General features: G+C 55.4%; 3 protein-coding genes across 19 annotated transcripts in view; 2 read left to right on the top strand and 1 right to left on the bottom strand.

Moving 5' to 3' along the window:
• ACOXL (acyl-CoA oxidase like) overlaps positions 1-9,238 on the top strand; it is a 288,665-nt gene extending 279,427 nt beyond the window's left edge. The window contains exon 18 of the mRNA XM_074333923.1: positions 8,878-9,238. Coding sequence (XP_074190024.1) covers positions 8,878-9,078 — 201 coding nt within the window. The 3' untranslated portion in view covers positions 9,079-9,238. The remainder of the gene's footprint in view (positions 1-8,877) is intronic.
• A 403-nt stretch (positions 9,239-9,641) lies between these two features.
• Positions 9,642-11,912, bottom strand: LOC141571780 (uncharacterized). The gene is made up of 3 exons (XM_074333922.1): positions 11,897-11,912; positions 11,076-11,828; positions 9,642-10,353 (listed from the first exon to the last, which is right to left on the bottom strand). The coding sequence occupies exons 1-3, from the start codon at positions 11,910-11,912 to the stop codon at positions 10,175-10,177; spliced, it is 948 nt and encodes a 315-aa protein (XP_074190023.1). The 3' UTR covers positions 9,642-10,174.
• Positions 11,773-13,994, top strand: part of BCL2L11 (BCL2 like 11) — a 39,240-nt gene continuing 37,018 nt past the window's right edge. For 11 of the 17 annotated variants that reach the window (XR_012496465.1, XR_012496462.1, XR_012496463.1 and 8 more), the window contains exon 1: positions 12,938-13,610. Coding sequence is in view for 7 of the 17 variants with exons in the window: in XM_074332501.1 (XP_074188602.1) it covers positions 13,093-13,610 (518 nt within the window). In the remaining 10 variants the exon portion in view is untranslated. Of the gene's footprint in view, positions 12,023-12,937; positions 13,611-13,638; positions 13,739-13,994 lie in introns of those variants that run through there. The other 6 variants (XM_019717575.2, XM_074332506.1, XM_019717576.2 and 3 more) reach the window with 6 other exon arrangements.

Raw genomic sequence — 13,994 nt, 5'->3', positions numbered from 1 at the left:
ATGAAGCTAATCAAGAAGCTTTATTGCCGACACCTAATTTCACATTCTGTCTCGTTTCATGTCAATGTCTTTGTACAAAATGCTACCAAGAGCGGCATTGTGGTTACTTTAATTCCATTGCCAATACTTTTATATGGTTTCCTGTATTCTAAAGGGAAGGCTATATGCCCTCGTCGTCTTTTTAAACTTCTCCTCTTATGAATCAGTAGCAGTGTGAATACATGTCAGAAGTTCTTATTAAGTGGTTAAATGGAGGCCTCTGTCTCAGCATTTTTGTTTTAGGTGATGATGACTAAGCAGACTTTGTAATGGAAAATACCAGACTTATAAAGAAATTATTTTCATTACTAACTGAAGAACACACGATAATAATATTTATAAATACTCTGTGTCAAACGCATTTAATCCTTACGTTTTAGAGGTGAGGAAGATATAATGGCTTGGAGGTGACATCAAGGTTCAAGGTCCCACTCCTTTAGTTAAATGGGCATTTTTAGTAATACTTAGCAAACAACAGAATTGTGTGTGTGTGTTTAAAAATGGCAATAGGAAGAACACTTTGAAGGCAAATTTGTCTCTTCTCAAAATAAACTCACTTATTAGGCTAAATGAAAGTGTTTGTTATTTGGTAAAGAAGGACATTTCTCCATTCTAACGTCTCAGATTATGCTAAATATTTTTATCAGCTGAAGAGCTAATCCACATAAAATGTAACTTATGCCAGTTAAGAGAAAATATGGAGCTGGAGTCCTGATTTAACAGAACCCTGGAGTTGCACTGCATGCTAATGAAACTTGGCTGTAGAAACTGTGAGAATGTATGTGTTCTTGGGACCAGGAGGCCCAACAAACTACTGTCTGGCCCTGCTTTGTGCTCAGTAATCCAGGAGCAGGGCGCCCTTCCCCGGTGCTTGCTGGGTAAACGAAGAGAGCTAGAATGACAGCAGACAGAGTGCAGTCGTGCCTCATGGGACTGTTTCCGGTGTGTTTTTCTCTGTTGACCACCAGCCAGACATTGGGGGCTAATTAGCTGTTACAGACCTGCCACTCTGACCCCTTAGAGAATGAGTGTGTGCAGAGGTAGCAAAACCTTTGGGGGAGCTGGTGGGTGGGAGAGAAGTAATATGAAATCTGTGTGTGCAGTGAATTTGGCAGTCTTCACAAGAAGTAGTGATAGCAGCAGGTAAATTGCTTGATCGTGGCTGTTGTCACCAACCATTATGTGACAGCACATTGATCTTTGGAAGGGATCTGAATTGTTTGGTGACTTAAGGTGTGGACTGGAGGATTGGGCAGGAGGGCTCATCTACCTCCCGAAGGGGAGTGTGTGGGTGAGTGGCCTTCCAGCCACAGGGCAGAGTCTGTTGTCCCTTGAATACCCTCCTATCTGACCCTCCGGAAGGGCCAGAGTGTCAGGCTGGCCCTTCCGCATCATGGTAGCTGGTTCTGAAGCCGGAGTCCTCGGCCCCTCCCTTCTATAGCCACATCCTAGGGGCTCCCTGGGACCCCACTGCTGCCCTAGTCCTCCTGGAGGGTCTGTGTGGCTGGGTAGACCCTCGTTCTCCATACCAGCACACACGGGACGTTCATTTGACTTAGGGGGAGCACCAGGCCCACCGGTTGCTGCAGCCTTGTCTTGCTCATCTGTAAAACGGGGTGACACCTGATGGAGTTGTGAGGACTGTGTGAGGCGATTAACATAAAGATCTCCTCTGTCACCTGGCACACAGTGGGTGTGCAGCGAAGGGCACTCCCGGGCAGCAGGGAGCAGGGCACAGAGAGCCTGAGTGACGTGTGTAAAGGCCCGTATGTTGCTGCATGATGCAGCGATAAAGATGCTGGGGCTTGCAGGTCGGCGGCCAGACCAGGCAGCCCAGTGGTTCCCTTCATACCTTGTGGCCTTTTCATGCCCCACCATCTGGGACAGGCTGTGGTGGCACAGACAGACACTGCATGGGAGAGACAGATTATTGGCTGGGGGACCAATCTATGACACGACCACTGAGTGCTAGAGTTGGCCAACACAAGCATGGAATAACACAGGGATGGGGGAGGGGGGATAAAGACAGGCAGAGGTGGCTGAGGTACCTGGCAAACTTTGTTACCTGTCACAGAAAGCCAGGCATGACAGCCATAAGGAATACAAAACCTCATTTCACCAGTCACTTCAATCTTATCCCCTCATCACAGCTTTCAGATGAAAAACTATCTGTTGGTTGTTTTAAGGCTCTCCTTCTTTTAAAGTTTCTGGCTCAATATCTAGTTAATCCAAAATTAAGTCAGTTGGATAAGAATGGGCAGAAAATTGCAGGACTAGCCACCAACGTTAATATCCCTTGGAAAGTAAGTCGGCCACACAGATTCCTCCGAAACATTAGGCGTAATTCAGGTCTTAGAGCGTTTCTAGCCACAAAGTCTTCATTTCTGTGCGTGAAGCAGCCATCGTGATGACGACCAGGCAGGGCACACTCGCCTGGGACACACATTCTGTCCCTGCACATGGAAGGAACAGGTGGGGGAAGGGTGCTGGCCACAGCCCCAGCCTGGCTCCCTGGGGAGCGTCTGTGAGGGAGCCCTCTGCACCCCTGGCTTCCCAGGCACCCAGGGGTCAGCTCCATGGGGACGTTTCCTCTGTCACCCCCACAGTACATGCTGACCTGTGTGCCTGGCTCTGCCATTGGAGGGACTTACCTGAGGGGCACCTGTGTGGTACCATGGCGTGTGGATACGGAAGAGCAGGTATTATGCTTTTATTTGATCCAATTGGGACCCCCTGAATGATGTGCTCCAAAATCTCACTCTTTAAAATTACTATTTTCCCAGTGGGTTTAGCACCTTTTTGTCAGGCAGTTTGTCCTCTCCCCAAGGACAGCTTAGACACAGGAGGCCACCCTCAGACTGTGGGTAAAGGTGATGGGTGGCACCTTCAGGCAGCCAAAGCCAGAAGGTCTCAAGTGCAGGCGCTCTGCCATTGCTGTCCCTTGGCAGGCAGTGCAGCAGCCCGAACGGTGACATGCCACCTCCCAAGATAGCGTGTTCTCCTGTGGCCTGACATCGCCCTATGGACCCAAGAGAGAGCTTGGAGGTGCTTAAAAAGCACCTGGAGAGATACATTCTTTTTCTGTCCAAAACAGGCGAGCACTGGAGGTCAGCTGACCCAAGATTTAACTAAGAACCAGTCTCATAACGTAACACCCCCAAAGGTCCAGGTTTCCAGCGCAAGTCACTGCAAGTCTTCAGAGCAAGAATGAGGGACATCTCAAACTGAGTGAAAAGGAGAATCAGTAGATAATACTGAGGTGAAAGATCTTCAAATTATTTGGTGATTTTAAAATGGCCACCATAAAAGTGCTTCAGTGAGCAAATAGGAACACACGCGAAACAAATAAAAAAATAGGAAGTCTCAGCAAAGAAACTGAAACTATAATGCGGAGCCAAATGGAAATTTTCAAACTGAAAAAATATACATACATATATACATTTATATAAACAGAATAGTTATATATAGATATACAGATAGGAACTGGAGTTCAGGAAAAAGAAAAGTGATAGGGAGAACAAATAGGCGCAAGATGTAGCAAGTATTGACTCGGACACAAGGTCGGGAGTGCTAAATGCTTTGTTAGTGTTACACTTATCACATAGCATGAACGTATTGTTACACATTTATTATTTCATTTAATCCTGACAAAACCCTAAGAGAGAGAACATCCCCTTTCCACAGATGAAGGCACGGAGGCTTAGGAAAGCTCAGTGACCTGCCTGTATTCTTTCACTGGGACTACTTTGCGATGGCTTTCAGGGGGGGGGGGGGGTGTAGTAAACCCGTAACCAAGCCCTGAAAGCTTGGAAGAAAGCTGATTCAGTTACAGTGTCGAGTGAGGGAGCATGACAAATATGGGGACTCTATCACGTGATGGCAGCATGCATTCCTTGGCCCCCATGGACAAGCAGCTTGTGCCGAGTGGTGGACGAGGCCCTGGTGACGGCCACCCCATCAGTCCAGTGCTGTGGAAACACTAAGTTCAAGTGTGTTTCCTTGACAAAGTGTGACACATCAACCTTCCTCTTGAGGAGGACTGTGAACCATATGCCCGAGTGACAGAGGCAGGTGGTCCTTTTATCTGACACCATTGATTAGCAACCAGATGGAGAAGGCGGCATTCACACACAGTCATTGTGAAAGGTTTCAGACACATAGAAGCGTCTGGCCATCAAATGAGGAGGGTTTTGCTACTTGGTCCCTGGTGTCATTTTCAGGCTGCCATTGCATCGCAGGCAGAGGCCCCCAGCTCAGCTGATGAGGGCGTGTGTGGTCATGTGTCCTGTACCTTCTCCTTAAGGAGGACGCTCCTCGCAGCTGTTTTAAATGAGAAATACCTTTGTGTCATAGAATAGTAAGAATATTCAACTGGATAGAAGTGGCAAGTCACACCCATGTACATACGCGTGCTTGCCTCCACATCCCGTCACACTGACCCCCAAGTTTCTGTGTAAACACCCTGATTCATGGAGGAACTTACTGGATATGAGTTTCTTGGGAACCTTTTAAGGCCTTGATGATGGTATTTTGGGGAAAATGAGTTGACAATGCTTCATTTTGCTACCTTTTGTAGTTTACAGTGTGGCCTTTACATAATTACGTCTCCACCCTCCCAAACCACCTCTGACCCACCACTTCTTACCCACATGGTACAGCAGACAGACCCCAGGCCTTGGAGATGAACCCCTATTGGCTACCCTTGTTTATGAAATCCCTGGGTGTAGGGAAACACTGCAGTCCCATGAAGTCAGGTGACAAAGAGGTGTGAGCCCATTCATCATACCAGCTGGCTCTGGTGGGGCCACTAACGGTCAGGAGAACCTAAGCATTTGCCAGACTCCATCACTGGGTACAAGCACTTTCTGCTTTCTTTCCCATCCTTGTTACTTGGTTTTCACTGAGTGTTTTTGTTGGAGATTAAAGCCCCACAGAGACCACAGGACTGGCAAACGGCTGCAGGGCAAGCCCTGTGATTTGCCTTCTCGATCACATTAGGGAAGTGGGATGAAAAGTGGCCTGCAGAGGGACTTCCAGCCTGTGCTGAGGTTCTCTCCCAAGTCCCCCACCAACCGGACTCTCATTTGGCTTTATAAAAGCCATATTCTGTCTTACAGTTAAGCCTGTCAGCTACCCTTCACTATCAACTGCTTTAGTTCTGTGATTATAGAATTGTCCTCAGATAATTAAGAGGTAGAACACAGCTGACGATGGCCCCACTGATAGCAATTTGAAGGTAGCATCGTGTGGTACCATCCGTTTCAGTCACCGATTGCTGGCACATAGTGCCCTGAAACTTAGTGGCACCGAGTAACTATTGTTTATGTGTTGCAGTTCTCTGGCTGGTCTTAGGTTGGATCACTCCTGTTAGCGAACAAGGGTCCACTGCCCAATTCACATACTAGCCTGACACCAGCTTTTGAGGGGAGAAAGGAGCTCTATTTGGGAGTCGACTTACAAGGACCCAGGAGGCAAGGCTCAGGTGTCTCTCCTGCTCCAGGATTCAGGGCAGGGTTTTAAGGGGTTCACACGTGTTACCTGTGAGTGGTGTTTCATAAGTGCTGCTCGTGAGTGGTGTAGCCAATGTTGAAACTGGTTCCAGGTCATGCTAGAAACAGGATAGGACCAGGTTGCGTGGTTACACTGTGGCTGTGGTCGTTTGAGTTCAACACAACTGGGGGGCCAAAATGATGACTTCACTGACCTATCTGGCAGTGGGCCTGGCTGTTGGCTGAGGCCCTCAGTCCATCTCCAGATGGCCTGTCATCCTCCCGCAGGCTGGACCAGGCTTCTGTCCAGCAAGGGGTCTCGGGGTCACAGGAGAGCGAGGTGTCTGTTGCAGGGCTTCTGAAGATCCCATCTTTGGAACTCGCACAGGGTTGCTTTCCCCACATTCTATTGGTCGAGGCAAGTCACAGGCAGCAGGGGGTGGAGAAAAGACTATCCCAGTGCCTGAACAAGAAAGGGCTGATTGGGGGCCATTTCAAGTTGGGGAAAGGGACTTTACACAAACAGAATGGGGGAGAGGGTATGGAAGGAGGGAGACCTGTGTCAGAGTCCTAGGAATAGCGGGGTGTTGCTGCAAGTGTGCCCTAAGCATCTGCTGTGTCATTTACACTGGCACCGTGGAGAAGTAGGATTTGCTTAGATGGCTGCCAAGCTTAGTCATCACCCATCCTGGGCCATCCTATTCTCCCCACCAGAACAAGGAAAACGCAGGGAGAGCCAAATAGAGGAGGAAAAGAACCTCCTGCAACTCAGTAGGAATGGGAAGCCAAACTGAAATGATAATACCCCCATCCCCACCCCGGGAAAATATAGTATTAACATGTCCAGTAGTGCCCTCTGTGGGCTGAGTGTTTTTGCTTTGTTTAAAGTAGATATTCTCAAACCCACTCCCTGGAAACAAAGTTCCAGTATCTCTTATGTTCTTACTGTTTGTAGAGCAATGCTGCCCCTGCTTTGGGACTGTCCTTTTAAAAATTTTCTGCAAGAATTTATAACTTGTTCATGTTCTTTTATTTTGAAAGGGTACCTCTTTGTTGACTTGTTTTCAAAAGCTGGTGAATAATTTTCTTTGTAAAGAGACAGTGGGTCACATACCAGAAGGACAGGGGGCCCCATATGTTCCATGTTTATGCTTATAATATAGAAGCGTATGTTTGGTAAGGAAAGTAAACTTTTGTAGTACTTTGCTTAGCCCTCAAGGGCTCCCTGGTAATACAAACTGCTGTAACTGTATAATAGGCTGTGCTCCATCAGTGACTTCAGTTTATTTTGTATTAATATATTTGTGAAAAGTCCCCCAGTGCACACCACGAAGCCTCCAGCGCCCGGCTCCATCCCTAACGCAGTGTGGACCCCAGTGCATACTTGTAAGTGAAAGGATGGTCATTCTCGTTATCACGCAAGCAGAGGTGGGAAAATACCTGGGATCAGAGTCAAAGATGGTGTAAGAGGAATGAAGCCTGCTCCATCTATCTAGACCCTACTCGTTTCGGAGTACCTGTTGCCATCTGCGACAAAAGGGGAAAGCCAGAGGAGGAGTATTTTAGACAGCCCCACAATTTAGATGTAGAAAGAATCTTAGCTGTCAACATCTGGCCTTCCAGTCAACAGGTCATTCCTCTTCAGAGTGCCATTGCAGGGTCACTCCCAGGAGACATGTCAGAAAGGAAGCCCTCCTCTGTACCAGCCGTCTGATTCCTTCTTTTTTTAAGGCTATTTGATTCTTACTTTTAAAGTTGTAAAAATACTGAATAGAAATCTGCCTCCTGTAACTTTTTCCTTGGCTGCTTCTTCTGTGTTTGGCACCAAACCCATACTCTCGTCCACACAACACTCATTCAAATAATGGAATTTCCCCCATTGTTGAATGTCTGACAAAGATGAATGTGTTTCCTAACACAAACCCAGAGGAAAAATGACCTCGAATGAGGATGCTACAGTAGAGGCCCCGTACACCACCTCGGGGCTCGGGGTTGTGGTTAGACTCTGACGGTTGACAGATTACTCAGGAATTTGTCAAGAGTATTAGTTACAAACTTTGAAATCTTGGTTGGTGAAAGTTCATCACAGTGCATCTTGCAATATGATCAAAGTCTTTTCAGTACTGATTTGATGATGCTTAACCACAGTGCATAAAGAATGAAGGTTTTCATTAGAAATTCTGATGTAATAGAACACATTTGAAAGGAGGCGATATTGTTGGAATATTAAAATTCTTGCTTTTTGCCCACGGTACCCCTGCCCCTTTCTTGGGGACCCCCCCCACACACACACACTGTCTCTGAACACCTGAAATGGCATTTTGGACCTCTGCAAAGGGACTGTGGTCTCAACAGCATTTTAGTGTAGCCCAGGGATGACCATCCCCATGAGGGGAAAGGTAGGGCTGGTTAAGTGATATGTTTAAAAACTATAAACATAAACCATGAAAACCTGGGGCTAACTGTAACTTGTGAGTGGATGAAATTTATGGCTGACTGAAAACTTGAAAAACGGGGGAATATAGTGTGTAGTTGGTTATTGCAAAGGACAGCAGTCCCTCTGCCCAGTCCTTGCTGGGTTTTAGAAAAACAATCTATTATTTTTGCTAGCTTTTTCTTCCTGGGACTAAAAAACAAAAACAAACAAAAAACAATGCACTGGCACCTAAACCATGGAAAATGAAATAAAATATACCCAATGCAGCACCTCCAAAATCACTGGATGCATCTCCCCCTCACTTCTGCCAGATGCTTTATCCTGCTTTCCAATGGTCATCAGAACAGGTAGGGCTGGGGTGCGTGTGGGGGGGTGGGGTTCTTTGGTGTTAACTGCAGGTGACTTCCTGCAGCAGCCAGGTGGAAGGTGCACAAAGGTGTCGATCCCTGGCCCCCACCCAGTCCCACGACTGACGTGGCTTGCTGCGGTCACTGGTCCGGGAGAACCCGGCACCGGGCAGGTCCCGCTGTCCACCTGCTCCGACGCTCTGCCGGGTCACTTGCCTGTGAGCGCCAGAGGGTGGCACCCCAGGCATTCGAAGGGGAGAGGCGGGAGGGAGAGCACTGCAAGGGGTGGGGAGCCGATCGCTTCTCAGGCTCAGGTCTGGAGCTCACAGCGGATTTGGAGCCCACCCACCTCTTTCCGGAATAAGCGGGCTCCTGCCAGGCTAAGTGTCACAGACCCAGGAATTTCTAAGATGAAAAAGGCTTGCTAGGGTTATTCATGAACAACGGCCTCTACCCTCCTGGTCCCAGGAAATCCAGCCTCTGGGTGTGCGCGTGCCTGGGGGTGGGCGTCCAGCCCCTGTGAGTGATATGGCATCTGACCGTCCCTTTGCGTCATGTTTTACAGTTGCTGGATTTGTGTGACTCGGTGAAGAACGATGCCCTGCGGGTGACCTCCGCCTTTAACATTCCGCACACCTTCCTACACGCGCCGATTGCGGGGATCAGCAACCCGCTGGCCGCCTGGGCCTTCTACCCAGCGCCGCTGCAGCCCGGGGCCGGGGAAGGGGCGCGCTCTCCGCGGGCCAAACCTGGAGCCAAGTTATAGAGGGCATGGCAGCAGGGTGGTGGCCCGCCCACAGCTGCCACCAAGTCGCTTCTCTGGCGACCCGAGCTGGGGCTGAGGCCCTGCTGGGGCGCGCGTGGCTGTAATGTGGGGGTCCCGCCGAGGCTCTCGAGGTGCGCGCGGGGCTGTCGGGAAGGGAGTGCTTGCGGTGCTGCGCCCTCTCGCTGTAACCCTCCCGCCGGCGCCACCTCTCTGGCTTCGGCGGGACCCCCTCCACAGAATGGGGCCCCTGCGAGCGTACGGCCCCGTGCCACCCAAGGTCTCCCACTGGCAGAGGTGACTCAGATTCCCAGTGATTTTGAAAAACTGTGGTGTTGAGTGAAAAAAAAAATCAAAGCACAGAAATCAACCCCCGCAGGCAGAGGTTCAGCTCAGCGATCGACATGGCTATGGTGAGTCACAACCTCCCCGGCTCTGCGAGGAAGCGCGCGACCCGTCGGGAGCCTGCGCCGGGGCCGGCTCCGCACGGCGCCAGCTCGGCTGGACTTCCCGGTCGCAGGACAGCGCGCGAGAAACGTCTTTACCAAGCGCAATTATACTGTTCTCGAGCAGAGCGCAGACACCACGTTTAATAAAGAAATGACGCTACGCGAAGGCGCTCCAGCGGTTTGCCGAGGGCGGGGAGACATCACCCGGCGACGCCCGTGCGCTGGGCGAGGGCCGCGGACTTTCCTTGCCTCAGGTCCCGGTGGCCCTTTTGGTCCCAGCCATCTTCAGTGCCCCCGCTCCACTTGTCGTGGAGGGGGCTCCGCTCCGCTCCGCTGGTGTCCGCAAAGGCGCCATCTGGGACCGGAGCGGAGACCTGATGCCTGTTGCCCTTCTTACGCTGCCCCTACCTCTAGGCTCCGGGCCCGGTTTCGGGAGGACCTCCCGACGCTGCGGGAAGGCTCCTGGGACAGGGCGGGAAGGGCTCGCGGTCAACGGTGCGGGCGCTAGGCCCAAGCTCCGCAGCACAGTCTGTGTGGCGTGAACGGGTAAGAGCGCTTAACCGCTTGCTTCGCCGACGCCTGTGTTTTCTGGTGTTCAGCGGGTCGCTAGAGCGGGCGGCGCGGGGGCGACAGAGCAGCACCGGAGCAGACTACACCGCCAGGGCGCGTTTCTGTTCCGGCCCCTGCCTGCCTCGCCCAGCCCCACGGAGAGCGCCGAGCACCATGGAGCGCGGCGGGTTGGGGCTCCCAGCAGGTGCAGTCGGTTCCGTGGCTGGTTCCGGGTGCCATGCTGGGCGGCTACCGAGCAGAGTTCGCCTGCAGCCGCCACCTGTGGTCACGGGCGAACGCCCGAAGCCGCGTCAGGATAGCCCTCCGGCCTCTGCATACACCCGGTCGCATGCATGGCCCCGTCCTTTCGCTCCTGCAGCGAAATGCCCTCCAGGAACCCCTGGCCGCTCTCTCAGGACTCGCGGGAGGACGCGCTGAGACCAATCGGGCTGTGCTATCACACTGCCCTGTATTTGGTTACAAACAAAAACTGACCAAGGTGGCCAGACGGCGGGACAACACTGGGTACCTTTCCTTCTCTGTTTCGGGGTGCCGATTAGGGCGGTACCTAAATTGAGTTTCTTTAAGCTGTCCAGCCTGGGCTCCCCCGCGACAAAATGTCCCATCTCCCCACTGGCCTCGCCCCAACTCCGGCACCACAGTATCTCAGAGCCCGGGCATCGCAGGACGCGCACTGGGAGGACAGGTGGGGGTGCGGATCTCGAGAAGGAGGGAGATAGAAGACCCGGTGGAGAGGTGGGGCGTACCTGCACCACCACAGCGCTCTCCACGCGGGCCCGAACCCCGAGCTGCCTGTACCGGCCCCAGCACGCCGAGGGATGGTTCCTGGGCGGGTCTCTGAGCCCAACAAACCTCGAGGATCCCATCCAGCGGACGCACCACCCTCTCCCCCACCTGGAGGCAGCGGCTCTTCTCGGTCTTTTCTTTTTTTTCTTAAAAGTATTTTTTTTCCCGAGTTCATTTTTCATTTCCCTATTTTACCTGCTCCGTGCGCGCTCGCTTTCCGCCTTACACCCGAACCGCAGAAAGAGGCCTTGGGGGTTGCTCCGCGCCCTATTTTGGTCTCTTCCCCGTAAGGGCTCCGCCGCTTAGCGGAGGTTCGGCGCGGGGGAAAAAAGCTGGGTGCCCTTGCGAGTGCCATGAGGAGGGCGCCCCAGAGAGCCGCGGGGGCTAGGGCGAGGAAGATGAGCAGCCTGCAGATCGAGTCCGGCCGGGAACCCGGACTCTGGGAGGGGAGATTGCGCAGAGGCCCCCTGCTATACTGTTTAACCGCGCGTTCTTGGGGACCAACGGTCCTTGCGTCTGCCCCAGGGCGGCTGACAGAAACTCCCGCAGCCGGTCCAGAGCTCAGCGGCGCCTCCTGAGGCCCCCTCTGTTCCACGCGCTTGCCGCGGCGGTCGCCGCTGCTGGCTGGGGGAGAGGCGAGGTTGCATATTGGGGTGGGGGATGGGCGCGCACACCGCTGCCAGCAGCCTAAGTCACTCGGTAAACACGCCGGGCAGGGCAGGGCGGGCGGCGCGCGCAGCGGGAACCCTACACGCCGCCCCGCCTTTACCTGCTGCGGCCCGCACGCGCCGGGGCCGCAGCGCCAAGGAGGGGCGGGGTACCAGCGCGGGGCGGGCCTTGGCGGGGGCGGGGCCCACGGTGATTGGGCGCCGGCGCGGGGCCGCGGGCTGGAGCTGGGCTGCAGGGTCGCGGGTTTCACTTCGCTCCGCGCAGTCTCCAGGTCTCGTGCTCTTCAGATCGCTCCGGCCCGTGTCGCCGCCGCCGCCGGGTCCTCGCAGCTGCCGGGCGCGTCCTGCCCACTGCGGTCAGCATCGCCTCGGGCTGCTCGGTTCGCTCCGCTTCCGCCGCCACCGCCTTGGCGCCTTCCCCTGGACCGCGCTCCCCCAATGTCTGACTCTGACTCTCGGACTGAGAAACGCAAGGTAAAATATCTCCGGATCCGGGACGGGTGGAAGACGCGCTGGAGCCACACGCTGCACCTTCTGCCCGCTTCCCGCGCACGTGCTGGGCTAGACACTCGTCCCCGTCCCGCTTGTCTACCGGCGGGAGGCGGCGATCGGAGCGGGTCGGGTCCCTCCCTCCCCAGGCAGGTCTACTTGGGGAGGAGTCGTGCTCCCAGAGGCCGTAAGCTCTTAGTGGATGTGCGGCGCGGGCCGGGATGAGGCGCGTGGGGTGGTGCAGCGTCTCGGGCCGCTGGAAAGGCAGCGCGTGCTCTCGGCGTCGGCCCGGGAGCTGAGGCCACTCTCCCTTGTGAGCTGCGCGCCCGGCCGCGGAGTCTCACCGGTCGCGCGGTACGAGCCGGTCTCGGGTGTGCGGGCTGAGTGCGGAGGATTTGCGGAATTGCTGGGGATTCGCTGACGAGACTCGGCTTTACCTTGTGCACATGCAGGCCGAGGGGGGGTCCAGGCAGCCGCTGCGTCCAACCTCTCGGACGTGTCCTGGGGACGTCTCGTCCGTAGGCGCCCTGCGACGATGCCGAGCGCACGAGTCACGGACAGCGAGGGACCAAGGGATTCCTCTACCGCCGGGGCCACGCGGTGGACGAGCGTGGACCTGCTTCGTTCGTGGGGCCCGGCGGTTTTAGCGCCCTGGGCGTGCCCGAGCGCAGCCCGATCGTTTGCTGATGACCGGGGCTGATGGCGGTGCGACCCCTCGGGGTTGGCGCTGGGACGCCGGGCTTGGGGGTGTGGATGTGCTGGTTGTCTGCTGTGGTCACGGTGCGCGTGAATATGCGCGCCCGGGGCCGGCGGTGGCCGCTCGGCTTTGGTGCGTGACCGCGGCACACGGGAACGTAGAGGGAGGAAGTTGGGAAGGATGGGTGCTGCAACTGGGGAAGGGAGGCCTCTAGTGCGCTTTCTGCGGAGGGCCTGGGCAGGGGGCGGCGGCAGGCGACAAGGACTGGGGTCTGAAGTCGGCCTGCGGCTCCTGCTTTGTTTCAAGTTGACCGGCTCCTCCCGGCGGCCGGAGCCGCCGAGGCGCGCGCGGAGTCGGGATGGGCCGAGGGGCAGGAGAGGTGGCTGAGCCGCCCGGGCCCGGAGGCCCCGATGCCGCCGCTGCCACTGGCCGCGCGGCGCTCGGAGTCGAGTTTGTCAACAATCGCGTCGCCTCTGGCGGCCTGGCCGGTAGGCGCCGCCCCCTCCGTGGTCGGCGATTGGCTGGGGTGGGGAGCGAGCGCGCACGGGCCAATCGGGAGCGAAGGCACCGGCGCCAGAGGCGCTGGGAGGCGGCGGAGCCGGCGGCGGCGGCGGGCGCACAGCGCGAGGGGAGGAGCGGCGGAGGGAGGATGTTCCCGGCGCGCGGAGCCCTGGGCGGCCCGGCGGAGCGCGGCGGCGGGCGCGCGGCCAGCTGCGGGCTCTGCGCCGCCCCGCGGGCTCTGAGCGCGGGTCCCGGGCTTTGTCTTGCGAACCGCCTTCGCGGTGACGGTCTGGGGGCTCCGGTTCGGCGAAAGGCGCGGGCCGGACGCCGCGGGGCCCGGGCCCGGACGCGACGCTCGGAAGTGAAGGGGCGGACGTGAGTTTCGGCCTGCAGAGGGAGGGTCTACGGGGTGAAGAGGACGCCCGCTCGGGGTCGCCTATCGCGCGGGGTTACCGTGAACTTACAGGGGCGCCCGGGCCGGTTTCGGGGATCCGTATTTGGAGGTGTGCAGATAACAGTGCGGTGGACTTGGGGGAAGTTTTGCCGGGGTGTGCGCCGCGCTGCCCCCGCTGGAGGGATCGCGGGCGGGAGCGGGCCGGGCGGGCTCGGAGTTACAAACTATTGTGACGCACTTACTACGACGGACGGCCCTTGCCAAACCTCCCCAGACTTGCTGCCCTCAGCACTTTCGGCAGAACAATGGGGCCGGAGCGGGGAACGCGGCCAGCCGCCTGCAGTCGCTGCCTCTGCGCGCGCTCC

This window comes from Rhinolophus sinicus, linkage group LG05 (assembly GCF_036562045.2).
Source record: "Rhinolophus sinicus isolate RSC01 linkage group LG05, ASM3656204v1, whole genome shotgun sequence".
Lineage (NCBI taxonomy): Eukaryota > Metazoa > Chordata > Mammalia > Chiroptera > Rhinolophidae > Rhinolophus > Rhinolophus sinicus.
This window is presented reverse-complemented; position numbering and strand designations above follow the sequence as displayed.

Bases quoted from the DNA above. Each gene is read 5' to 3' on its own strand.
- LOC141571780 (XM_074333922.1), bottom strand. The intron at 10,354-11,075 runs GTAAAATAGGGA...CCGTGACCACAG, and splicing joins AGCGAGCGCGCACGGAGCAG to GTGGCGGCTGCAGGCGAACT.